The sequence below is a fragment of the Quercus robur genome, chromosome 4, assembly GCF_932294415.1.
Source record: "Quercus robur chromosome 4, dhQueRobu3.1, whole genome shotgun sequence".
In the NCBI taxonomy this organism is placed as follows: Eukaryota; Viridiplantae; Streptophyta; class Magnoliopsida; order Fagales; family Fagaceae; genus Quercus; species Quercus robur.
In genome coordinates, this window is record NC_065537.1 from 50322705 (window position 1) to 50350317 (window position 27613).

General features: G+C 32.9%; 1 protein-coding gene across 4 annotated transcripts in view; it reads right to left on the reverse strand.

Annotated features, from left to right (window-relative positions):
• Nucleotides 1-25544, reverse strand: part of LOC126722843 (pleiotropic drug resistance protein 2-like) — a 51691-nt gene extending 26147 nt beyond the window's left edge. The window contains exons 1-20 of one of the 4 annotated variants that reach the window (XR_007654046.1): nucleotides 24823-25543; nucleotides 24549-24669; nucleotides 23881-23969; nucleotides 23591-23675; nucleotides 22921-23211; nucleotides 22760-22850; nucleotides 21732-22632; nucleotides 21427-21587; nucleotides 21165-21268; nucleotides 20911-21076; nucleotides 20702-20824; nucleotides 20449-20594; nucleotides 19519-19851; nucleotides 18674-18964; nucleotides 18497-18580; nucleotides 18206-18339; nucleotides 17867-18094; nucleotides 17241-17412; nucleotides 16755-17009; nucleotides 15543-15979 (exon numbers count right to left, since the gene is read on the reverse strand). Coding sequence is in view for 3 of the 4 variants with exons in the window: in XM_050425987.1 (XP_050281944.1) it covers nucleotides 15710-15979; nucleotides 16755-17009; nucleotides 17241-17412; nucleotides 17867-18094; nucleotides 18206-18339; nucleotides 18497-18580; nucleotides 18674-18964; nucleotides 19519-19851; nucleotides 20449-20594; nucleotides 20702-20824; nucleotides 20911-21076; nucleotides 21165-21268; nucleotides 21427-21587; nucleotides 21732-22632; nucleotides 22760-22850; nucleotides 22921-23211; nucleotides 23591-23675; nucleotides 23881-23969; nucleotides 24549-24669; nucleotides 24823-25208 (4431 nt within the window). In the remaining variant the exon portion in view is untranslated. Of the gene's footprint in view, nucleotides 1-15403; nucleotides 15980-16754; nucleotides 17010-17240; nucleotides 17413-17866; nucleotides 18095-18205; nucleotides 18340-18496; nucleotides 18581-18673; nucleotides 18965-19518; nucleotides 19852-20448; nucleotides 20595-20701; nucleotides 20825-20910; nucleotides 21077-21164; nucleotides 21269-21426; nucleotides 21588-21731; nucleotides 22633-22759; nucleotides 22851-22920; nucleotides 23212-23590; nucleotides 23676-23880; nucleotides 23970-24548; nucleotides 24670-24822 lie in introns of those variants that run through there. The other 3 variants (XM_050425987.1, XM_050425989.1, XM_050425988.1) reach the window with 3 other exon arrangements.
• Nucleotides 25545-27613: the final 2069 nt, after the last annotated feature.

A 27613-nucleotide genomic window follows, 5' to 3' on the forward strand; every position in this document is an offset into this window, starting at 1 on the left:
AGTGGATTCAAGTTTACCTTGAGGATAGCTAGGTCAAATCCTCCCCAGGTTTTTACCGGTTTGGTTTCCTGGGTGATCATATCGTGTGTTATTTATTTTCCGCTGCTTTGCATGATTTGATCTTTATTATTGTGATAACCTAGACTTGTTTAATTGGACTAAGTAACAAGTTGGCTAATTAACTAGGTTAATCCAATTGTGTTTTAAGGGGTCTAAAAACCATCAGTAAATTATACTAATTAAATTTATGATGAAATCTACAATTCAAGTAAGATGATAGAGAATTACGTTGCTATAATCCCTGAGCATCCAATAATTTTCCCTTGTGATTAGAACAATTAACCACAACATAACACGCCAAAAGGGGTGAGCTCAGGTTCAACATTTTGAGCATCTGTGGCAATAGAGTGGGGAAAACAAACCCATTGCTGCATCTTGAAACCTGGGTTTAACTAAAATGTGGTTTTTTTTTTTTTTTTAGGAATTGAAAAAATTTATTCCAACAGCAGCAAAGAAAATCAAACAAGAACAACAGAGCCAGCCTCTTCCCTGATAACATCAACAAAACAGGGAGGGCAATTACAGAGATCAAAATAGCCAATAACTTTAGATCTTAGACACCATTTTGCTAAAGAGTGAGCTGCCCTATTAGCATCTCGAGGGGACCAAAAGAAGGATGTGGTTGTAGGGAGTGCTCTTATAGACATGTATGAGTCTGGAAAACTAAGTGAAGCTCAGAATGTTTATGATTATCTATCTACCAAAAAAAAAGTTTCCTGGAATACCATGCTTGTGGGACATGCCCAACATGGTTTTGGGAGGGAAGCTTTAGAGATCCATAACATAATGCATAGTAATGGGACCAAACCAAAAGGTATTATTTTTCTTAGAATATTATCTGCTTGTGGGCATGTGTGACTTGTAGAGGAGGGATGGCACCACTTTAATTCCATGATCAAAGACCATGGCATTGCCCCTAGGACAGATCGTTTAGCTTCTTTGGTCAGCCTCTTTCCCCGTAAAATACAGACAAAAAGAGCTTTTGAACTCATTAGGAGTATTCCAATGGAACCTAATAAGGTGGCGTGGCGGTGTCTCTTGTCCCGTTGTCCGGTTGCAATATTCACAAGGATGTAGCTCTGGGAAGATACGCTGCTCAGAAAATTTTGAGCATTGATCCAGAAGATGCTTGAGCTCAGATCATGCTTTCAAATATGTATGCTGAAGCCAAGATGTGGAATGAAGCTACACAAGTGCAAAAAATAATGGAATAGGAATTAAAGATACAGCATATAGCTGGGCTGAATTGAAGAACAATATATATTTACTTTTCTGCATCTCATTACACACAATTACAATAAACAAAATCTCCATGAGGTTTTGGATGCGCTGACAGCCCAGTTTGTTTGACCCAGGATACATACATGATGCCATGTTTGTATTGCACAGTGGGGAATTGAGTATTTGGTCATACATTACAGTCCTTCACAAGTGAGAAAATAAGAGGAATGAATCCATGATGGTCTGAGATGATATTGAAAGAGGACTAACCCTCGCAATAATTTAGTATTAGTGACGGTTTTTTTCAATCATCACAAATAATATGCTTTTTGCGAGAGATTTTTAATTGTCCCTCGCAAATAATATGGAGGGAAAATTTCCTTCCAAAATATTAGTATTTGTGATGGCTACAACACATAATTGCAACAGTTTTTTTTGTTGGTCACAAATATTTCACTTTTTACCAAGTATTTGCGAGGACTTTATTTTGCCATCACAAATAAGATTTTTTGAGAGGGCTTTTTGGGTCTGTCAAAAATTCTTGGTCGCTAATAGGCATTTTTCTTGTAGATAAACAGTATAGAAAGAATAGTGAAAAGTCAAAATGATGCTGACTCGTTATTGTAACTTGTAAGAAAGTAGATCTAAGTTCACATTTACCCACATAATGTTGTAGTTGAACTAAGAAGGGAGGGAAGATCAAAGACTGATGGTGTGGGAGGGTCCCTTGGCGAGAGGTTAACAAATTTAAGGGCTTGAATTCTTAGTTTCAGAGGGTAATCCGCTGACACACCCAATTCTTTGGTTGCTCCTGTCGACCATTTCAACGAGAATTGATGTCCTAATTGATATGGAACTTATAGTCCGTTTGGATTGAGGGGGAGGGAGGGGGAGTAAAGTAAAGTAGAGTAGAGTAGATTTAGCACAAAATTAGCTTATTTTTAGCCAATGCTACTCTACTCCTTTCCACTCCCCCTCCTTCCTCCCTCCATCCAAACAGGCCATTACTTCCTCTTTTCAGAAGACTTGTTCTGCTGCTCTGGAGATTATTGGACTAGGTTCTCTTATAATTGTGTGTAGGTGTGCTTTTTGTTTGAGCAAAGATACACGATTCAGAGGGTCTGCTGTTAACCTCATTCTCACTAGGAGCTTGGTGGGGTGGTTCAGAATTTATCTTTTTCTTGAACTGATTGTTGATATTGTAGCTCTCATGATCTTCCAAGGGGGAACATACCTGGCTAAAATAGAAAAAGCTTAGAGGGAAATGTGGTGGAAGCAGTATGTTAGGCAATTGTTGGTTACATTGTACAGGTTGTGGATTATCAAAAGATGTACAAAAGTGGCCAGTGACAGAAAAAATTCATAGATGTCAACTTGTGACCCATAATATACTAATCTCATGTCCCCAAATGTTCTATCAACTGCAATTATGTCAACTAGCCACAGACCCACGCAATGCGTGAGAATATATAAATATTTTGTAATGGGGTGTAATATATAAAAATTAACAATTACTTCAAATATTATTTATTTTTTAAAAAACTTCTACAAGTATTTTTCATCTTTTTATATCTACAAAGTACAAATATATCATACTATTATATTTTGTATGTTTGATTAATATTTTTTTAAGATGAACTATATTTTTCTAACTTCTATTGTAGTGTGTTATATTTGATATACAACTAAACTTTATAAGTTTCAAATTTATTATTCAAAATTTTCATCTCTTAAGGAATAATGAGATTATCATAATAATAAAAATTCATCACAAAATTACAATGTTATCTTAACAAAAATTAAAATGAAACAAAAGGAATAAAAGACATACTTTATATAATTTATTACTCAAAATTGGTAAGTATATTCAAATTTATAGCCACGTAGAATGTGTTTTGACATAAACTCAAATTCCTATTTCTAAAAAACTAATTATTAACCCAAATCAAAATTCAATCAAAGCTTTAAAAGGGAGAGAGAAGACTCTATAATGGGAAATTTTTAAAAAAAATACCAAAACACATTTTTAAAAATAAAAAACCATCAACCTTAATCAGAATTATAAGAAAGAACAAAAATCCACAAGAGAGGGAGAAAGAGAGTATTTACAATTTTTTTGTGGGAAAAATATGGATTGAATGGAAGAAATGATATCGAATTTATACAAAATAAAATGGAGAGAAGAAAAGTCAAAATATAATATAGAGAAAATGATGAAGGAAGTATGACAATAAAGTAGAGAGTAGAGGGAAGATAAAGACAGTAAAGTAGAGAATAGTGGGGAGATAAACAGGTAAAAATTTAATAGACCCTCACTTATACTAATTTCCATCAAAGACCAAATTCTCAAACACATGCCATTGATTCTACTCATGTCCACTACACACATTCATCAACGTGTCTATATACAAATCATCCACTTGCCATTACATTCATTTTATCAATGTTTTGAATTTCCACAAAGAATCAAAATAGTGCATATATGAATTGTAAGTGTGTGAGTCACTTATATTATCATGATGTTGTGGTCAAAGTTAGTGGCAAACTTATTGAACTCAACCAATTGTTTTTGCCTCAGAGAAGATGGCTATTAGCATTCCAAGTCATGAAGTTTAAATGGCTATGGGAAATTATCATAATGTATCAGCTGCTATGCCCCAGAAATAGTAATTCCTCCTACCTTCATTGCATCACATTAGCTATATCATATAATGTTTAATAAGGAAAGAAATAGAAAAATATGAAATTTAAAACTCAAGTATAGGAGTATTGTTATGTTTTGTCTAAAACTCATGTACACAATATTCTAGACCTTCAATAAGAGACAATTCCAAAAAGAAAATCAAGTAGTTGAAAGAAAGTAGCATAATCCAAAATCTAAAACTAAAAACATATTATAGATAGATATTCAAGAATCAAGAACCAATTAGTTTCTCCATTCGCATAACAATTAGCTTAAAGCTAGATACTAATAGAATTTTAAAAGAATTCAGTTCTTTGAATTTCCTCACTCCTAAAATCCCAAACAATTTCTCAAAATCTAAACAATCCCCAAAGTTGTTTGTCAATATAAGGAAATTATTAATGGGACACCAAACAGTCCAATTAAATAATAAACAACAAATTATTAATATAAGGAAAGAGAAATCTTATATAGCTAATGTGTGTTGAACCATAAAGAGCAAATTATCAAGCACCACCCAAGAAAAACAAAAAAATTATTCCCCTTTCCTTCAAAAGGTTCTAAGAAAAAAAAATAATTACCAATTGATTGGTATGAACTTCAATAGAATAAAAAGCTTCCAGTGATTGCGAGCTGATCATCCATCTTTCCAAGTTAGTAAAATTTATTTAATTTAAAATTAGATAGAAATAATTTTATAAATTTGAAGTTAGCGTCATGCTAGGTGAAAACTTTAGAGGACTATAATTATGTTGTTTCAAGTGTTTTTAAATAAATATTAATAATAAAAAAAGATCTATACCTTTAAAGATAGAGATTAGTATTATAAATAGGATGAGGAAATTTTATTGTATTATGCTTTTTGGAAACATAATTTCTACCAAACTCGATAGGTTAATTTGTACATTTCCAAGTCAATTGGGCATATTTTGCATGTTACATGTAATTCTTCATTTCCATATGGGTAAGGGCATTCACGATCCCAATGACCCACTCCATTGTTCTTGCATGCTTGGTTTTTGGGGATGCGAAATGAACCTTTTTCCTGCTTTTCCTTGCTTTTGGGTACTTTTTTTTTTAACAACAGTGGTGGCTGGTATTGATTTTATTAGTGGTTGTGCTTAATTGGACACCAATTTGATTTTCCAAAAAACTTTTATTATTAATGAAGCAAAGTCTTTTATTTGACTTTTTTGGGACAATATGAAGATATAATAGAACCTTGAAATAAGTTAATAAAGGGAAGAAAATATAAAAGTCCAATATCATTTGCGTCTTTGAAGCTTCTTCTTTTTTGACGACTTGTGTTTTATAGCTTTTTGACGATTGATTAGATCTCGAAGGAACATGTTATTGTCACTTGGTTCAGCATCTTCAACATTAGAGGCAGAACTCATTGATGGTATGGCGCCATTATTGTGTTCTTGTTTTGATCTTTTTCATCATTATTTGTGCTTGTTAATGGTTTTGTATCAAGTACAGTAGAAATTTGTTTTTCTCAGAAGTTTGGATTGCGTTTTTCTTGACTTCATAATTATCCAATGCTTCCTACACCAAAGACTGTTTATTAAAGTACATAGTATATATATTTTTTGAATGAATTTGCAAATAAATGTAGAAGTAGAAAGCTTACTATTGTGATATCACCATTTGATTTTTTTTTGGGTGGGTTAGCTGGATCATTATTTGCGACTGTGGATGGTTTTGTATCAAATACTTCAAATGTGTTTTTGTCAGAAGTATGATCTAGAGTTTCCTTGATTTCATCATTTTGCAGTGGTTCCTAAAACACAATATGTGGTTTAAAACATAATATTTGGATTTGCAAATAGGCTTAAGTTTTTAATAGTTGACAGCTTACTATTGTAATATGATCAAGTTTCATTGTCGTTTCGTCATTTGAAATGTTGTCAAACACCTTTTCAATTGTATATAATTCCCATCCTTCCTTCCAATTATAGTCGTTAAGCTTTAGTTGGAACACAAATGTTTTTCCAATGAGCTTCTCTATTTCATTTGGTAGGGTGGAAGTTGCATTCATCTGATAAAATATTAAATGTAATGTTGTATATTCTTTTCAAATTAAACGAAAGATTATATATGCTAATTGTATGGTCTTACAGTTGCATATTTGTTTGATAGTTCTCTTGCTGTTGTGTGAAGTAATTTTTCAGCTTCCTTGTCAAACAAAATAAATACGGCACGCTTTGTTCCATCATCAACGTTGAGTTGAATTCTATACCTGCATGTATAAATATATAATTTGTTTCATTTTTGTTTGATAAATATATATTTTTTTGTTTTATGTTTACATATATTGAATGAGTCTAAAATTGGTAATTTATATTTTACCTTGGAATTGGAAAATTAGAGTTACTTTTGCAATGGCTACACCAAAAATCATTTTCAGATTTAACTTTTTTGTTGCACTTTGCACATCCGATATAGTACCATCCAAAGTTATTTTCAATATTTTCAATTGTTGCAAGGCATGTGAAGACATTTTCCTACAATATAAAAGAAAAAAATAAATGTATTTAGTGTTAAGCTTATTGAGAACTAAATATATTATTGGTCTAACGTTATTGGGGAAAAATGTTGATTACCTAATCATCTGACGTCCATTCCAAGGATGTTATTTGCTTGATTTTTCTTCTATTTTGTGTGATTCTTTTTTCAACTGATATTTCTTGCTTGAATTGTAGAGGAATGCCTTCAATTTCAGTCTTTTCCACATTTCTTTGATGGTAGAAGACTTAAATCAAAACATAGCGAATAATTATTTGATATGAAGATTGTATTGTACTAAATAAAAGTATCAAGATTATTTTTAAAATAATAAATTAGAATAAAAGTATGGTATGGAAAATCTAAATACCTATCAATCAATGTTGCAGTTTCAGGTATTTCTAAATTGATGTACACTTTTGTTGCACTTGTAGATGACAAATAGTGTTTCCCTATATTTAATAAAAATATGTTAATTATGTAAAAGAAAAGATATGTTTAAAAGAAGTTATTACCTCTAAATGTTTTCACAATAGTAGATGTCACTATTATGACCAAGGATCCTAAATTGTTTGGACAAAAATTGTCCTCGATTTCATTTGATGTTAGTCCCCAGAGAGTAATTCTTATTTTGATTTCTCTGTGGCAAACAAATATGTAAGTGATAAAGAGTTTGAAGTAGTATTATGCAATGAATCCATGTGTACATGCTAAAGCTTACTCTGGATTTATGATATCTATATTTCTCATTGGGACAGTAGATCCTTGAACATGAACATTTTCTAGTGGTCCAACACCAACTATTTTTCCAATGATGTCTGCAGTAAACAAAGTTGATTAAGTAATTTGGAACTTAATTATTTGAAAATAAATTTGAGAGTTTTTAGGCTACCTGTCAATTGTTTGTTATTGTCAAAGCGATCCACAATTGTTCTGTAATCAACAAATTCAAATTTATGCTGAGAGATAGTAATTTCAGCCTCTTTTAGTTCCTCAATAACTGTTGTACGTAGAAAGTTAACCTTCTTGTCTTTACTTATAGGCCGATAGCTATCTTTTCCCTTCTAAGTATCTACTCGAAAATTGGACAGTGAATATAATTGTCCTTCTCGTAGTTGTGCCTGAAACTTCTTAATATTGTTTTTTTGAATTGTCGTTTGTATTGTGTCATCCTAGTATTTAAATAAGTAATTTGTTAGTCACAATTTTAGTTTTAAGGTGTGAGTCGAGTAAAGAAAATATGACAAAATAGATTCTGAATTCAAATCTAACCTGTTCATCTAAAAGAACCATGTCCAAACTGATTAGTTCTAGATTTTTTCGGTTGACAGCTTCCCACATTCTTGAAAGTCTAACTCTTACCTTCCAATATACCACTATTGAGAAAATTCATCTCAACATGAATGCCCCCCTCCCCAACCTTTCCAAAAAAAAAGGAATTTCAACTTTAGTAGCAAAATTTGGATCTACCAAACCTAGGTGCCTCAAATTTCCAAAAGTCTAACCTCAAATGAAAGCAACTCACAATCTTAATTCAAAATTTATTAATATTTATGTAAGGTAATAGATTTCTTTCTTCTTCTTTTTTTCCCTGAAAAAATCAAGTCCAAAACTTGATTTAATAAAATTCATCTCCAAAAAAAAAAAAAAAAAAGGAAGAAAATCAAGTAATCAAACTCCAAATCTTTTATTTCTTAATCTTTAATTTTAATTTTACAGCTTAAGGGCTTCTTTTTTTCTATTTGTTACTATTCCCTTACTTTATCTCAAGAGTACTTGAAGCACAATGTGAGTCGAGTCTTGAGCAAATATCTAGTGAGTTTCTAAATTTTTGTGATAAAACACCAATAAACTTGAAATTCATCATTACAAACAAATCTAATGGAATTGTTCAACACTAAAAATCTAACAAACTCCCCCTTGGCCACTTTGTGACAACACATCCCAATACAGACTCATCTAGAGTAAAAAACTCTGAGAAGAATTGCTACTACTAAAGGGACTCAATTAAAAAAACAAAAATAATAATATAAAAAATATTTTTTAAAAAAAAACTAGTAACAAATAACTTGTTGAAAGCTTGAACAAACATATTAAAAACGCCTAGACAATTTAATGGGAATAAAGACACGAGCTGTAGAATCCAGCAGCTTTACATAAAGCTTTGATAGGAAACATACTTTTCATAGGAATTGAGGAATATTCAAGAGAAACACAATCTTGCTATCAAATCAAATTCGTAGAGAGCATTAATAATTATTAGATAGCATATAGCCATGTGCTCTACTCCCTATAAAGCTGAGCAAGCTTAGATCTAAGTATGCATCCATGGTCAGAAAATATACCAATATTAATGCTCTAATTAGTTGCTTCCCAGTTTGGTACCCAACAGAGTTAGCTTGGTTCTTTGTGTCTATGGCATCCCTCTGTTCTTTGTCGTTTGTTCTTTAGATTAGTTGTTGCGAAATTCTGTAAGGGGGTTAAATCAAATATAGTGAAGTGAATAAATATCTAGTGAGATTATACTTGAAACCAAGGCGCTAAACTTATTTCATATACACTGTTGATGCAAATTCATCATGGAAAACTAAGATAAATAAACCTTGGTGGCTCTAATTATAAAAATCAACCACCTACTTGACCAAATGTAGCATTGGAAAAAAACGTACAATCTCCAATTTTGTTATTAACTCTTTCAAGAGGATGCCCCATAGACAACCCATTCTCTAAATCACATTGAAAATATGCACATCATAGTATGCAAAATCACAGCCAACATAGAAAACACAAATTTTCAAGGAGAAGTTCTATCAGTGAAATCTGCATCAATTTAATCATCTTTATCAGTTGTTTTTCCCAGTTGATCCATATGACACGTGTAGTACCAGAAGCAACCGGGCATCACCTTAACTGGATTGGCTATAGATTGACAATTGTGGGAAAAGGCTTCCGGATATCACGTCCACATAGGTTTTGAAAGTTAAAATATAAAAAGAACTCAAAAAAAATTAATAGAAAAAACTTTCATTCACTTCACTGTATTGGGCTTCCATGCTCAATTTTATCTGTTTAATAAAATTTCTCCCTAATTCACCGTATACTTGTATCTAATCTAAAATACAATAGAAACTCACATCCGGCCATACCCACTCCTAACAACCACTCAAACTCCACTATACCACTATCAAACTACTTCCCTCAGTCATGGAATATAAGCAATCGAGAGAGATGAAAACTCACCTTTAAATCCCCTTGGAATGGATGAGACGTGTCACCAACACTTTATTCTTCACTACTTCAGAGTCTTACATTCTTCCAATAAGCCACAACACATTAAAAAAAATGAGACCTGAGATATTTCCAAATAAACCAGGGTAAAATAAAATAGTTTTTTTAGCAGTAAAATTATAGTACTATTGAAACGACATTCAGGCAATCTCACAAACACATCAATGGCATGCCAAGGATGCTCATCTAATATAAACACAAACACAAACAAACGAAAAAAAAAAAAAAAAAAAAAAAAAAAAAAAAAAAAAAAGGGTCTCATATTAATATAAATAGAGCATAAAAGTTTTGCACCCAAAAAAAAAAGAATTGAGATGTAGAGATACCTCAACCAAAGCAGGGAGGTTCTATCAATATTTATAAACCATGTGGAAAGGAATAAAGGGAGGAAGGAAATCAGATAGGCAGCCGTTACTGAGAAACAATAGAGTAGGAAGGTGGGTAGCTTTCAAATTCTCTGTTTTCTCACGCAATACCTGAAGGCTTCAACGTTGGATTTTTTTTTTTTTTTCCTCCCTCCCTTTAAGCTTCCCTCTACGTTACATATTTCAAACTCTCTCTGCTCACATTTCTATCTGGTGAAGGCTTCAACGCTTTTTTTTTTTTTTTTTTCTTTTTCCTCCCTTTAAGCTTCCCTCTACGTTACATATTTCAAACTCTCTCTCTGCTCACATTTCTAGCTAGTCACGCAAAAAACCCTGAACACTTCCCTTTTTTTTTTTTCCTTCCAAACCAACTTGAACGTTAGGTATTTTTAATTTTTTTTTCCTTTAAGTTGAACTTAAAAGGCTTTGGGTTGAGCTTGATAATGGAACTAAATAAATAAGAGATGGGCTGGATTAATTATACAAATTTATTATAGGGTGATAGTAGGAGTAAATAAATAAGTAGTGGGTTGCATTTATAGGGTTGGGATTTATAGGGCTGCAAATTGTAAAAACCATTTAAAAATTGAAGGAATTTTTTTTTTTTAAAGAAAATGACGTGGCAGCTGATGTGGCGCAACGTGAAAGCAGCAGCATTAAATGCTACGCTTCAGCTTTTAGTAATATATAGATATATAGATATAGATGTATAATTAGCATCATATAAGTTGTTGTAAACACAAATTTTTCTCAATTGTAGAAAATTAAACAATTGAAAAGAAATATGGTTAGCAAATAATAATTTGTATTGATGAATAATGAGTACAATCTCTATTTCAATTCTTTTACAAAAGAATACCCTCTGATTCTATCTTCATTGAACTTGACTCGAACAAGGAATCTTCTTGACTTTAGTTGAAAGATGGATTGAATGGTCTTCACAACAAATCTCTAGCTTTGAGCTTATTAGAGATTTATTGTTCTTCAAGTCTTTGAATATGAAGGCTTTTAGGTTGAAGTTCTTTGGGGCTTTAGAGGCTTGATCCGTTGAGCTTCAAGGATTTGAGGTTTGTTGAAGTTTATGGAGGCTTTTTCAGCTTAATTCCAATAGAACTTCAAAGAACTTATTTGAATGTTCTTTGTGTGTTCTTGAGACAGAATTTCTCCAAAGCTTTGACGTCTTAGAAAAATTGTTCTTCCAAAAATGAGAGGGGATGTCCTCTATTTATAGTGATTTCAGAGGATAAGCTCCACTATGAATTGATATGCTTGAAAGTATGTAGTAGACTTTTGATTGGTCCAAATTCTTCTTAGAGATAATTATCTCTATTTATCTATTTTGATAAAGATCATATTTTAATAAAGATAATAATCAACAAAGATAAATAATTATCTCTATTTAATTTATTTAATAAAGATAATTATCTACCAATTTTGAATAGAAAATTTATCTTTATTTTATTTATTTATTTTAATAAAGATTATTATCCATAAATTTTGAATAGGAAATTTATCTTTATCTTGTGGGCCAAATGACACATGGCAAATTTTGATATGCCAATGTGATGCCAATTTGGATGACACATGTCATCATTTGATTTAATTAATTTAATGACATTAATTCAGAATTTGCCATTAAATTTTGATGTGGCATTTTATAATTGGCTTAAAATTTTGCCTCCTACAGTTGCATACCTGAACTTTCATCAAGGTTGACCACATTCTCGTTAAGGAAGGCTAGGAAGCTGCCAAGGTTCTCAGCAGTTGGACGGTAATGTCCACTGTATGCCGATACAGACTGGAAGTTGTAAGGACATATTCAAAATTCAGATGCAAGAAACAGAGACTTTTCAAGTTTGTATACAAAGTACGTCTAAGAGTCTATAGCTCAACTCCCGTGATGTTTCCAACAAAGACATCCGGGGTTCAAAACTCCCCACCTACATTATAACTATCATATTATCAGAAATTTTATATACAAAGTGCGTTGATAAACTATATCCTTCATTAAAATAAAATTAAAATATAATAATAAATTCCATGTAAGTTTATGTTTTATTATCTTACCCAAAACGAAAGGCATTTTATTATCTCGGCAATTAGAAGCTTTTCTTGGCCTTACCAGAATTATTAGTAGAAACGCACATAGATTGTACTTCTCCGTAAAATTGTTTTTGTGTAATAAACAGTATTCTTCCTAATACCAATTAAATGAATTTAACATGTTAAACTACGAGTAGAATTGAAATGTCAGAGCTCAAGAATCTATATAGGAAAATACTAGGACCACCGAAAGTGGCACAACCTTGTGCCACAACTTGCCACGTGACGAGTTGTGACTGGTGAAGGAGTGTCTGTAGGCCATGTTGGGACACATCTTCGCCAATCACAACTCGTCATGTGGCAAGTTGTAGCACAAAATTGTGCCTTTTTCATGGTCCTAGAACAACTCATCTACATAATGGGACTTTGCACTTTGCAAACTGTGTTGATTTGACATAGAGCAATCTAGAAGAATATATAAATATGAATTGTCTTTTATTAAGAGCTTGGAATTCTTGAGGACTAGCATTTGGGGATGAAAATATATAAATATATATATATATATATATATTTTTTTTTTTTTTTTTGTATCCTCAAACACTACTTTAGCCCTTTTATCAATTCATTTTACAACTCACTTTACATTCCAGTTTTTATTTTTACATACAACTCAATAAAATAATATAAACTACCTAACAAAATAATAAAAAGAATTCTTCTTTCTCTCTTTTCTTTCACTATCTTTTTCTCTTTACACACAGCTACAAGATTTTTTTTTTTTTTTTTCTTTACAACCTATGAATAGTACGGTTGCATACAGTTACAAGATTAAATATTAATTTTTTTCTTTACAACCATATGCAACATTACTATTCATAGGTTGCAAATTTTTTTAAGTATACAAACCCAGATGGAGTGAGTTTTTGCTGTCTTGGGTTGTAAAATAGCAACTGTAAGGTGTTTACACAACCCAATGCTAGTACTCCAAGTAATTGCATAATTGATTTTTAAAAAAAAAATGGCCCTGTAAATGAAGTCTTTTATAAAATATAAAAAATTTTCAAAAATTTTAAATTTTACAGCTAAATCATAATATTGGATTTTCAATAAATTAATATTGGTTCAATTACTATTAATTTTATCCACTTATGTGTTAAAGTCTTTGTCTAGCTTGAGAGGTTGACAATGTTAAGTGATTATAGTGACTTTGATAAACTAATTTCTATTGTTTTACTCTTTTAAGTGAATTAATCATCAATTTAGTCCATTCGATCAATTTCAGTCTATTCAATCCACTCAGTCCAATTCATTCTACTTCGGTATATATCAGTCCACTCTCTCTCTCTCTCTCTCTCTCTCTCTCTCTCTCTCTCTCTCTCTCTCTCTCTCTCTCTCTCTCTCTCTCTCTCTCTCTCTCTCTCTCTTATTTTTTCATTTGTGAATATAATACAAGCCATATCATGACCTGACATAGTAAAGATTGGGTTAGAGTCATAGTTTTGATAACATGTTTAGAACAACCAATTTTGACCCATTTTAATCTGATCCAAACCCGAATAAGTCAAACCTTTTTTTTGAAAAAACGAATAAGTCAAACTTAAACCCAATTGACTGGACATATTTATCTCAAGTGTAGATGAAACCTTTCTGTCATAACATGTGTGAACAACACATATTCTAGTTACCTATTTTGTGAACTTCATTAGTTAGAAAGTTACTTCAAAAATCAAAAAACGTTTACCTTTCAAAATAAATTTTCAAAAAAAATTCTCTATTTCATATAAATATTTTGTCTTTTCACTCCATTTTCCAAGGTTCCAACGACAATATTTTGGTCCTACGGTCCTATTTTTCTCAAGTATAAAAATAGCATCACTCTCTCTAAAATTCTCATTTAGGTGAGGTTTGGATTGGGCATCTGCGTTTACAAGCGCGCGTTTTCTCTTTTTTTTTTTTTTTTTTTTGAGCTGTAGTTATTGACTTTCAGAGACAAAATTCACTGTTTATAAACAGTGCATGCATTGTTTATGCACTGTGCATGCACTGTTCATGCATTTAAAAATATTAAAAATAAGTCTCACGGCACTATTCACCCATTTAAAAAAAATATTAAAAACAAATCCCACAATACTATTCACCCATTTAAAAATTATTTTACTATAATATTTTCAGTTTTCAGTTTCAACAACAATAAGTTCAATCCAAACAGACCCGTAGCACTCCATATTTTGTTTTCTCTTTAAACTTTACTGAGTTTAAATCTTTATGTCTGAAGATATTCCACCCAAAATGCTTCCTTTTCACTCTGACTCTGACTCTGACTCTTCTATTGATGAAAAGGTGGACATAATTGTAGACTTTATGGCAGTTGCTGGCCTTGCTATTGCTATGGAAGAAGACGAAGAAGAAGAACGATTGAAGAAGCTGGAGAGAAGAAGAAGAAGAAGATCAAGACCACGTCGAGGTTGTAGAAAAGGCAAGGCTCGTGATTCTTCCTCTTCAGACACAAGTTTAACTAGCGAAATCTCAACTGCGAGGTCAAGGAGAGCAACAAGGACAAGGGCCACTGCAAATAGTACTGCTGCTACTGCCTCAACCAGCTCCAAATGCAACCCCAAGTTGTTGAAAAAACAAGAAGACAATATTAACAGTAACAATGTTGTAAAGGGTCTCAATGACTCTTTGGTTGATTGCGATTGTGAGTCTGGGGCTTCTAGAAATTGAAGCCTGAAAGTGTTGGGATGGCTGAGCTTCAAGTAAAAACTCAGTTCACTGTAGTATGTACTGACTCTGACTCTAGCTTCTTGTAACAACTGTAGAAAGACAATGTGATTGTACGTTTGGTGGAAAAAACAATTGACAAAGACCGAACCTAAATATCTTATTCAACAACAATAAACATAATCTCAAAAAAAAAACAACAATAAACTTTATCATATAAGCTAAATGAAACGGTGGAACCCACCAATATACTAAATTAAACCTTGTCATTTTAGTACCAAAACTTTGACAACGCTATTATTCTAGTCTTTTTGTCCATTACTACTTAAAAATTGCATGTTAACTCTTCCTTAAAAAAAATAAAAAATAAAAAAAAAATAGTAAGAAACAATATTAATGGAATTTTTCTAATAGCAATGGATGAAAGAACTAAAATGACAATGTTGTCAAAGTTAATGGATTAAAATGATAAAATTTAAACTTAATAGACTAAAATGATAATTCACAAAAAAAGAAAAAAAAAAGAGTATAGGGAGTAAATTGCATTTTTTGCTATGTACAATAACCAGTGAGAGCTCATACTTCTTATGAGCACAACTCAATTTTACCCAAAAAAAAAAAATTAAAAAGCCAATTCAAACTCTTAGCATAACTTTTTTTTTTTGTACAAGGACCTGAATTTGTGAATATTTTAATGATAAAAAGTCATTAATTTACAAAGTTGGTGAAAAAAATACTAAGCCAACCATATCTTTCTGCTAGATCAATTGCTCAAACAAAATCTTATTATCATTGTTGAAGCTTGAATCCTTGTTTTTTTTTATCTCCTTTGGAAGTTGAGGAACTTGATACCATAGGCAAAGACAAATAAGAAAACGAGGACAAAGCCAATATGGGCCGCAACAACAGCTCCAAGGAAGTTATATTCAAAGCCCAAGTGAGACTTCAGGTAATATTTTACAGGCATATAGCCTTGTCCAGGTACCTCAATTGGAGTGGTCTTGTCACCCACTTGAGAGGTCACAAGGCCATAGATTGTCCAAGACACAGGAGAGCCCCAGTAATACCACCTCCACCATATTGGAATTTGCTGCAAATGTCAACCATTAGAATTTTGAAATTCAATTTTCTTTTAATGTAATGGACTTGAAAATTGTATCATAATCTTGAATGGTGCATTCCATATCAAGATTCCCTCTAATTTGTAGTTAGATTTGTGACATATGTTTCTTATTTGATTTTGAATGATTTATATGGGGATTCAAGACTGGATTTTTTAAATGCGACATGTCTTTCATCTAACTAAAAACTGTAGGAAAGTAGAGGATTTAAAATGGGAGTGGATCCTTTCCTGTATCAGTATCACAATCACACAAATATCGTTAAACCATAGTTTTTCCTACCATGTGGAATTTATGCATATGATATGGTTTCCCATTGTTTTTTTAATAAGCTGCTTTTATTTGTATATATGCTCAATGCTAAAAATGACTCATTAAGTCCTCTCCATTTAATAATACTTCAATGTATACTTTATCTTACTCAAGAATGTATAGTTAAAGCTATTGGAATAGAAGAAATATGTGTTAATTTGACTCCCACAAGGTTTCCCAACTCCCTATCTAGATGTTCAAATTATGACTTGGCCCTAAATTATAACAGTTCATTGAGGAGGTCTTCTACACTATTGATTGTGACAATGTTGAAGCTAGGATTTTATCTCAAAGGAGGCAAAATTTTTATAACAAACATGCCAATGCACATTTGATATAAGTAAAATCGCTTCAAATAAAGCTTTTGTGTACTATACTCATTACGTGGATATATCATACTATATTTTGTGTAATTGTTTAGGTATTACTTACCGGCCTCGTGATGAGAAAACCAGAGAACAGGTTCCAAATGTTTAGGAAGAAGGACATAAAAATGGCGGCAATTTGGTAGCTAGGAGTCAGAGCTACTACCATCATCCCATACAATGTGTAGTATATAAAGCACATCAAGATAAAGAAGTAAAACCACAAGAACTTTTCAAGTCGCCAATGGAATCCAATCATTGAGTAAAGGATAAGAGTGTAGACAAAAGTTTGGATAGCTACATAAATTATCTCCACTGTCACCTGTAGGGCATCAAATAAAAATGCCAATTATTTCTGCTGCAAATCAGAGTATTAAATTCATTTTTCTTTCATTAATCAATATGTTTAGGATCCAAAGCTGACCCCAAAATTTTGGGACTAAAAATTTGTTTGTTGTTGTACTTGTTCTTGTTCTGATTCTTTCATTAATTAGTTGGAGTATAAAATTAAAAATAATTCCTCGGTGATAAAGTGGTTTTAATCTTCCTTTACCTGAGCAAAAGCATAAGGCAAAGCTGAATACATTCCTGCTGCTCTTTCACGGTAGAAGACTGTTCTTTCAATTGCCACAACAGGCTGCACTGCAGCTGTGTTGGTGCTTCCAAGAAAAAGAGCAGCAGCAAACATAGCCCCCAGTAGATTCAGCAGGTCTTGTTCCTTGTGCCTGTTAACAAGATAGTTTCATCATTAAACAAGCACAGAATGACAGAAATAGTATACTTAATTGTTGGACCATTTATTTTAAGACTCTAAAAGGTCAATGGTATGATTTTTATGTCTGTTAACATGATACTTTGCAATTAGCTTCAGATATATTCATCAATGAAGTAGCACAGAAATGGTGCACTTAATTGTAGAGTCCATCCATTGTATAACTAAGAGGTTAATTGTCCCTTTTTTATGCTTCTGTAACTATGCAGAATTCTACAAAATGACGAGTGAAGATCAAGTTAATAACTTCCTTGGATCATAATCTTTTTCAGTGCATGCTTAAAATCAGATAATATAAGTAATTCTTGTTTAAAATCAATCATACCCTATGGGTTAATTACCATACCCTGGTAGTTCTTTGATATTAGTCCAATTTAAGATATGAAAATAAGAATTTTAAGACTTACGTCTTATCTCCTTTGTTCCAGAAAATTAGCCCAAATAGAACACCGATGACTATCGTTACGAATAACCGGATGGCATTGTATCGTGGGTTCCTCCAATAAGACCAATATTGCTTCCAAAAGCAAGCTTTACATTGAATTACAGAGGATTGGGAATATTTGGTGGGGAAGTAAAGGTCCTTCGATCCTGGTGATGGCGTGCTTAGCTCTTTGATGAGTTCTTGATTCCTCCTGTACGGGAAATCAATATAGAAAAACTTATTCTATCTGAAAATAAAATTGAAAATTGTAAGAGGAAAAAACAAGCTGGAATTTTTCAAGAATATCTAATGTTCTTCTTACTTGTACAGTTCAGAATTGGCATAAATTTCTGCAAAATCCACAACGAGTTGAGCCTCAACTGCAGGAGAACTGATTTCTAGCATCCATGTTGCAGGATTATATCCATCTTTGATCTTAGGAACATATGGGATAGCCTGAAATCGTCATATATTAGTTTGTGAGTAAAATTCCTAAGAGTTGCTGCATTTATAGCCTCTGCAGTGGCTATAGATATTAGCTTGTGATAAAAACTTCACAAAGTTAATGCTATAAAATGTTGGTTCTCTAAGCATTGCGAATAGTGCTATTCACCTCAAAGTAATCTACAAGCTTTTGAGAATGGTGACCGAGGGGTCCAGCATAAATGACTTGTCCACCCCTCTTCATCAACAGTAGCTGTGGGCAATTTGATATTTAATTTAGAAGTGTTATGTGATTATAAGACAGTCAGTCAAACACAAAATGTTTATATTGATATGTCCTATATACCTCATCGAAAGCTTCAAAAATGTCTATGCTTGGCTGGTGAATTGTGCAGACAACAGTTCTCCCTGTATCCACTGTGTTTCTCACTGTACGCATTACAATTGCTGCAGCTCTAGCGTCAAGGCCTGATGTTGGCTCATCCATGAAGATGATGGAGGGATTAGCAACCAATTCTACAGCTATTGTGAGTCGCTTTCTCTGTTCAGTTGACAGACCATCTACTCCTGGAACACCAACTAAGGAATTCCTCAATGAATTTAGCTCAACCAAGTCCATGATTTCCTCAACAAACATCTATTGCACAAAAAATGAAAGCTGTGGTAAGTAACACCATTTGTAAAACTCTTAGTTGCTAGACATGCATGGTAATTGGACAATTGGAAGTTACATATTATGAGTTACATATTTACTATTAATAGAAAATCATTCATGTCAAGAAAGAAAGTTAGGAAAGGTTAAGAAACTCCAACTTTTTTCTTGTCTTAAGACACCAAAATATTGAAAGCCGAAATTAGAATAAATAAATTGAACTATACCTAAATGGAAAAAATGAATCATGTAAATGGCTCCAAGTTGTATGAATAAAAAAGATTTTGTGAAGTAGTTTTCTACCCACATGACCTGTAGATATATGGGCACAGCCCAAAATATGATGTTATCTAATTATTTGGGCTAATTAACTTATGAAACTAGAATATTGTGGACTGAGGCACAAGTTAGTTTTTTTTTTTTCCTTAGCAAGTAAAACCCACCTATTAAATTGAGAGATAAAATAGAATAAGCTCATACAGTCACGGAAATGACATGTTTGGAGATAAAACGATTACATTTTGGACAAAGAAACATGCCTTTCGAGTTTCCTGCTTAACTTCCTTGGCAAGACGCAGCCAGGCAGAGTAAACAAGAGATTCATAGACGGTAACATTGGGTGAATGGATATCATTCTGTTCACAGTAACCGTTAACCCGAGCAAAAGTTGCTTGGTTCTTGGGGTAACCAGATATGCTGATACTTCCTTCAATGTACCCGCTAGTTTTTCTTCCTGCTAGCACATCCATCAATGTGGTTTTTCCAGCACCACTTACGCCAACCAATGCTGTTAGAATACCAGGCCTGAAAGCACCACTAACATCTCGTAAAAGTTGGAGACGACTTTCTTCGATCCCTTGGCCCTTCATTTCCTGATGAAACTAGTGTTCAGAATCTAGATTTCAAAAACTAATAGGTTTAAACTTTTGAATTTTTCCAAATATTAAGATGTTAGCTTGATGTGACACATTATTATGAGCCTAATTAGGAAAACACCCAATACAGAGTTGTTCAATCTTATGCAGTATTCAAAATATCTTGACATCTTATTTTAACGAGCATCTTCTAGACATTCAGGATATCATTATCATAAAATTAATGGTCCCTCAGTCATGACAAATAGAAAGTTGGAAATCTAGCAGTCTAAGAAAATTATATTGATTATTAAAAGTTGGGAAAAATTATATTGATTATTTAATGGTTCACTTATGATGCACTCTAGGAAAAATATTAAAAGTTGTAAATGATTGTCTAGAGTTTTGTAACTCAGCTGGCAGTTCAAATCCCCCACTCCTATTGTAACTATCATATTATCAACAAAAAAAAGGCTCTAAATGATCAGTCTATTGGGTAAATAAACCTTTTATTCAACTATTTTATTGAATCAGCTTTTATTTTTTCACTTTTTCTTGCCCTACCGTAAGGCAATTCTCCAAGAGGGGAAGAGAGAAATGGGAAAAGATACTTACAGCTGGTATATCGACAAGGTAATTTACATGATTAAATGCAAGTGACAAGGGCTGGAATGGCAGAACTATTCCTCTTCTAGTAGGTGCATTCTCTGCACCACTACCAATTGAGTTGTCTGGAGTGTTCTTCACTGCCATATCAATACCTGTACTCATTCACATGTTACAATCATTAACAGCAGGAACCATTTATTTTCCTTAAAGCAAATATGTAGATGATCTCTTAAAGAAATAGAACTGCAAGTTATGGAACCTTGAGCGGTTGAAGATGTACTCATTTCTATGCCTCTCATCTGAAGCTGTCCATTAGAGGACTGCTTTCCACTTTTTTTATTGTCATCCTCCTCAACAATAACGGATTTAGAATCACCTAAAGCTGCGTTTGATTTTCAAAGTAATGTCAGCTCTAAAATCTTATTGCAGTAACTGAACTGGAGATTAGTGTGGTAAATGATTGCTTACGATTTAGAAATGTGAGTGCTATGATAAAACAGATGTTAAAAAGAACAGAAAACCCAAGGAGTGCCCCAACACAAATCCAATACCAATAGTCTTCCACAAACATGCCCCTGGCCTTGAGAAGAACCTTTCCGACGGTGGGTTCAGGAATAAGTGGGTACGGATTGGGCTGTAACAAAGAAAAAGTGAAGATAATTAATTGAAGATAATTATAAAGGAACAGAATGATTGTTTACAAGTTTTCTTGGAGATCTTACTGTACTCCATCTTTTGTCAAGAAATTCATTGATGGCTATGGCATTCTGTCCATACATCATGGGAGAAACGTAGTAGCCCCATATCATCCATGGTGCAATGTCATCTAGATAAGGAGAAGGAGGTTTTCACTATTTCAATTATTATAGCATTGCATGAAGAGACGAGCATCTCTCAACATATATTTGTACAGAATCATTTTAGTTGAGACTTGAACACTAAAGATTTATTGAAAACTGATCAACATAAGCATAAACTGCTAACCTTTGGCAACAATGAACCCACCAAGGACAAAAACCAATAACAATGTAAAGGTACCAAGCGTATTTGCCACAACTTGAACTCTTCCCAGTACTGCAATAAACCGGAACAGAGATAGGCCCATCTGATGGATGCTGAAGAATGCCAATAATTGGCGGAAAAACCTAATAGAATTTTCAAGATATGTTAATAAAACAGAAATTATATGTTCACATAGCTCATGGATGGAAAATAATTGACATAACAAGAAATCATATACGCTTGAAGTTTATTCATTTATCTGGAAGAATATATGTGCAAGCACATACCTACTAGCAGAAGGAGCAAACCCAATAGTGTAATATGTTAGGCAGATCCATATTCCTGACTCCATCAATGAGACAGGAATCCTGAGGAGCCAAATTGGTAAGCCGAAAGCCCATGCTGGATGGAACAAGAAATCCCGCTGCTTAAAAAATACAGGAAGCCTAACAACAGTCAATGCAAGTTCTGACACTCCATTGAACATGACATTAATGAGACTGAAGAACATTGCACCGTAATATTTCCCTCCATCTTCTAATTGACCGTGCTTCATTTCGGTTCTAAAGAACACTGTCATGGCAATAATTGACATTATGGTAATCTGGGTTGTCTTGAATATGTATATAAAATAGTTGCGCTTCATCAATAGCCACTCTCTTGCAAAGCATGCCTTCAAGAGTTCCCGATTAGAAATTCCATACTTCTCTTTTACTAATGCAGCACGATGAGCTTTAGAGCTATCATATGGAATTCCAAGCTCATCATAAAGTTGCTGGCCAATGTGAAAATTATGAAAGTGATCTACAAACTCAGGAACACTAGTATATCGGAAAGGTTCATTCTTTTTGCACCAGTACTGCTCCTGATCCTTTTTGGAAATAACCTCTTGCAAAAAGTCTGCAACTCCTTTCCTCTCTGGGCACTTAAAGCCAACATCTTCAAAAAATTCAAGTACGTTCTCACATGGACCTTGATAGACAATCTGGCCTTCTGAAAGTAAAATAATGTCATCAAAAAGATCAAAGGTTTCAGGCGCAGGTTGCAGAAGAGAAATTATCATTGTCATATCCATTATATGAACCATCTGCCTCATGAACTTGACTATTTGGAAAGTGGTTGAACTGTCTAGACCATTTGATATTTCATCCATAAAAAGAGCCTTTGCTGGTCCAACCAACATTTCTCCTGCACTCAGTATAATCATTCCAATTCGACATTTTGTTAAATCCAAAAACTGGAAAAAATAAAATAAAAATACACTGACACTTAAATTTTATATGTTGCCCTTTTTTTCTATGTTTTACATACACACCTATTGTAACACGCTTCTTTTGTCCACCAGATATGCCTCTTCTCATTTCATCACCCACAATAATGTCAGCACATATGTCCAATTCAAGAATCTGTTGTACATACTTTGAAAAGTTAGAAAAGAAAATTGTCTGAGAATTAAAAGGGTGGTTACCAACATACCTTGAGAACATAATCTGTAACAAGACTTGTTTCTTGGCCTGCCATTGCTGTGGCTTTCATGAATGCATCTATCTCAGGATCTGGTTTTATTCCAACTTCTTTTTCTCGTCTTGACAATTCTGTCAGCAGGTCATACCTTGTTCCAACTCCCAAACAACGTCCTGAAAAGTCCAATGTCTCTCTGACTGTCATTTCCCCTTGATGAAGATCATGTTGGCTAATGTATGCGCATGTTCTCTGAGGAACAAATTCCGATAACTCATGACCACAGTAACTGAGTCTCCCTGATATCTGTTCGTGGAAGTTGTTAATGACGAAGTTAGGACTTCATAATATAAGAGTAATCATTAGTAGAAGTACTCAGAATTCAACAATTACTTTTGGAATTTATTGTGAAATAGCTTGCAAAACTAAAATTTTTCATAAATTAAGAAACATTTTGAGGAATGTGTCTAAGAAAACTGACGTAACGAATTAGCAAACCAGACTTCATGAACTTTTTATATACTAAAATTTCCAGCATTACCTGCTATTTGCTCTATCCAAATAGGAAACAAAAAAATAAATAAAAAATAAAAAATAAAAAGATTATATTATAGTTTGAATAATGCAAGATCTTAAAATGATTGGCAGACATTGTCCTAGTTATAGGGAGGAGAAAATGACACACCCTGAGATCCTTGTCCCTCTTCCCTGCAAGTGCCTGCAGCAATGTTGTTTTCCCTGATCCTGGAGGTCCCAGAAGCAGTGTCATTCTGGAGAAAAACCACCAAATTAATCAACAAAGTACATACAAGAAATTCAAAAGCTCAATAAAATAGCCTTGACACTGCACATGAGAAGAAAGCTATATGGTTAATTCTAATTCATTAAAAGGTTTTTCTACAACATATTGTTTCAAGTTTCAACAATAAGTCAGGGGACACAAACTACATAGTAAGTTTTGCAGTAATTCAATACCTTGATGGCTTCACTATTCCACTCTCGTCACGTAGAATCTTGACAACCCTTTTCTTCGATGGCAAAAGCTTGATTAACCCAAGAAACGCCTATTTATCACAACAAATTAAAAACCAAACCATTGTCAGTACATATACCAAGCTGTAAAATAAATTGAAGCAACATTTCTGCTATGATGCATTGACGGCAACAATTGAACACGTATTGACAACAACAATTAAATACCTTCTCTTTGATGCATTGACAACTGAACTGAATTTATTACAGATATTGTTTGTTTCATATGTCACAGTCTCAAACTCTCACCGTCAATTTGTACATGAGAATTTCAAAAAGAAAATAATTTTCATTCAGACATACTCAAAATTTGAAAAAGAAAAAACAGATATATGTTTTGTCATTTTGGATATGAAATCAGTCTTAGAAATTAATTCCCATGTAAAAGTTAGGTAGAGAGAGAGAGAGAAGTAGTATTTCTTCTCAAATTTCAAGAAATATATACTAGAGCCTTTAAAACTTTGACTACCCTACAACATTCCATATTCTTCCAAGATAAAAATTATATAGAGACGGGAGAAGAAGCAAAATTGGATCATGGAAAATATAAAACTTTGTTGTGTAATCCCCGTTTGACTAAAAAAATACCAAACTATAGGAGACAAAAACACCTCAATTGAATTCAAGTATGAGTTCAGCAGAGTTGGGAGTGCCCTGGCTCCAACATATGCATCTCCTTCGATTGATAAATGCTCAAACCTGACTTCAATCTTTGGAATGTCAATTCCCACCCTAAAAGCAAATGATTAAAGATCATTAGATGCTTAAAATCAAAATTAATGATAGAACTTCGATTCAAACAATTAAAAGAAGAAGAAGAAGAAAAGGCACATACTAAAACATTATGTAACCAAAACTATACCCTACTCTTAGAAAAGGGTCTACCTATCAGTCCTGGCCCTTAGTCTACGAAGCAGCTTCTCATTATCTTCTTCAACAACCTTAAGTATACTCTCGATGAGATGCTTCTTGTCCTGCACTCCAAGATTGGTAACATCAACCTCTTGATAATCAACTCTCCCATTATCCAAAACCTGCTTCAGCATTCCTTTCCTCAACCTATCATACGTTGGAAGCCGCTCTAATGCCGCCCACATCAGCTCCTCTTCATCATCTTCCCTCCCACTCTTCTGAAACACATCTGTTTGTCCTGTCCAAGCCTCACGCAAGCTCAATGAGGCCCAGCTTCTCTTGCTGCTGGATGACCGGAAACTCATCCTCTTGCTGCTCATGGACCTTACAATTTCATCTCCAGCCAAAGCAGCTGCCATAATGTAATACAATACTCTCTTTTTTAACTTTTCGAGCGCCTGACTATTCCCTAGTGTTTGAATAATACCATACTTAGCACTTCCTTACTTTAATGCACTACAAAACTTAAGTTGCCATAGAAATTCAAAAGAGTACTTAAAAATAGTGTGCGAAGAAGTTCAAAAAAGTCTGTATGAGCTCATGAACATGTGAATCTGGAATAACAACTCAGATAGCTTTGAGCTAAATTTGGAGATGATGGGTGTGAAAGAATGTGTGGCTTGGTGGTGGTTTGGACATGGTATATGTAGGAGAAGATGGTGAGGAGTAAGAGCATGTCACTGACTGAAATGGATATTTATAAAGAGTGTGGACTTTGGATAAAGATGAAAGAGTATGCATGGAATTAATTATCCAAAGTTTGTCAAAGATTTGAGGGGGATTCAGATCTGTTTGGATACCGTTTATTTGTTGAAAATTGAAAATTTATTGCTAAAAATAATATAACAAATTAATTTTTAAATATAAATAATACCATGTGAGACCCAACAAAATATATAATCTGCATTTAAAGTGAAGTTGGCAGCTGACAAGTGCGCAGTTACTGTAGGGCCAACCTTTTAAACCCCAACGCAAACGAGTAGAGATACGCTTTCTAAACAGTCGCTCTTCAGTCAAAAAAAATTCCCTGTTCCAAGACAAAGAGAAGAGAGACAAGAATCACAATATTTTCCATTTGAATCGTCGTTTCCTAGGAATCTAAGCTAGCTTAAATAGTACATGCATATAGAGACACACGTGACTTGGTCAAATAGTGCGGCTGGAACCAAAAAAAAAAAGAAAAAAAAGTCAGAGAACACAAACGCAGTCACTTATAATTCGAATCCAAACTCTCTCTTAGTGTTGGCCGCTGGTGTTGTTCTAAAAAACTAAGAAGAGGCATTTTTCAAGTTACTATTTGACTATGGTATATATATTTACTATTCAGGCATTTATATACTTTTTTTAATGCGTATTTTTAGATTAGCTTTTTTGTTTTGAAAACTGATTATATTGGCTATATTTATTTATTTATTTATTTGTTTGTTTAAAATTGACAAAAAAAATATAATTGTGCATAAACAAAAATTGAGACTTTAAACTGTTGGTGCATAAACAAATATAAATGCACTATGAGCCTAAATTGTTGAGTCTATGGTTGTGTTTGCCATTAGCTTAAAAAGCCAACTTTTTTTACTATTCAACTTATTTTTACTACTATTCAGCTTATTTTTTGTACTATTCATGAACCTCATTGCACTTTTTGGTACTATTAATAGGCCTCACTGTACTATTTCAGCTACCTCTTAACTTTATCTACAGTACTCTCAACAAAAAATTTTCAGTTTCAACTAAATAAGTTATTCCTAAACGGACTCTATGTATGTGAATTGTGAAACTTCTAGTTGTACCTTTAAGATGTCCTGCACATTGATCTCACAGGACATCTACTAGGTTAAATAAATCAATCCATTCAAACATTTGCTTAAATGAAAAGTTAAAAGAATATTAGTATATATTTCTCTCTTTTTTTTTTTAAGTGACACATGACACTAATTAAAAGATTAAATGAAAGAATTTTTAAAGAATGTATAATATGACTAACCTCATACTCTAATACATGTGTTCCTACCGTTAACATGCATAACATGTGTGTTTAGTTTATTTCGTGGTTTATTTAGCTTGAAAAATACTATTATAAACTAGAAAATAAACCCTTTTTTATAGGATCTAGAAAATAAACTTAACCATACATGTTTACTAGTTTGTGCTTTGGTGGTAATTTTTTTTTTTTTTAAATAAAATCAATTACATCGGATCGGAATTTTCCAATACTTTTAACAAATCATTAGAAAATGTTACATGCTGATCAACTAGAGACATAGAAAATTTATTTGATTATCCTTCTCAAAAATAAATAAATAAATAAATAAAAACCAAAAAATAAACAAAGGCAAATATATACAAACGAAAGAGGTTATACTGCGAAACGTTAGAAGCTAGCTGCCAAAGTAGCTGATTGTCTTGACTCTTGAGTCAAAACTACGACCAGACACTTTCAAAATCTAATGGATATATTTCACTTTAAATAAATCGATAAAACCCCCAAAATCTTTTCCATAAACTATTTTATTACTAAGAAAATGCGTAAATATTGAGACTACATTTTGATCTTCTGGGTGTATGGTATTTACAGTGTTCGTCCAAAAGTAACAACAATTTTACAAATGAATACAAGTCAAAAAAAATTAATGTTCCTCACCCTTCCCTATTTTATTATTGTTCTCTGTGAAAATTTTAAGGAAAAAAAAAAATTTTAATTCTCTATAAAAAATTTAAAATTTTGCAAATCACTCTCTTTTACTTATAGACTTTTGTAGCAATA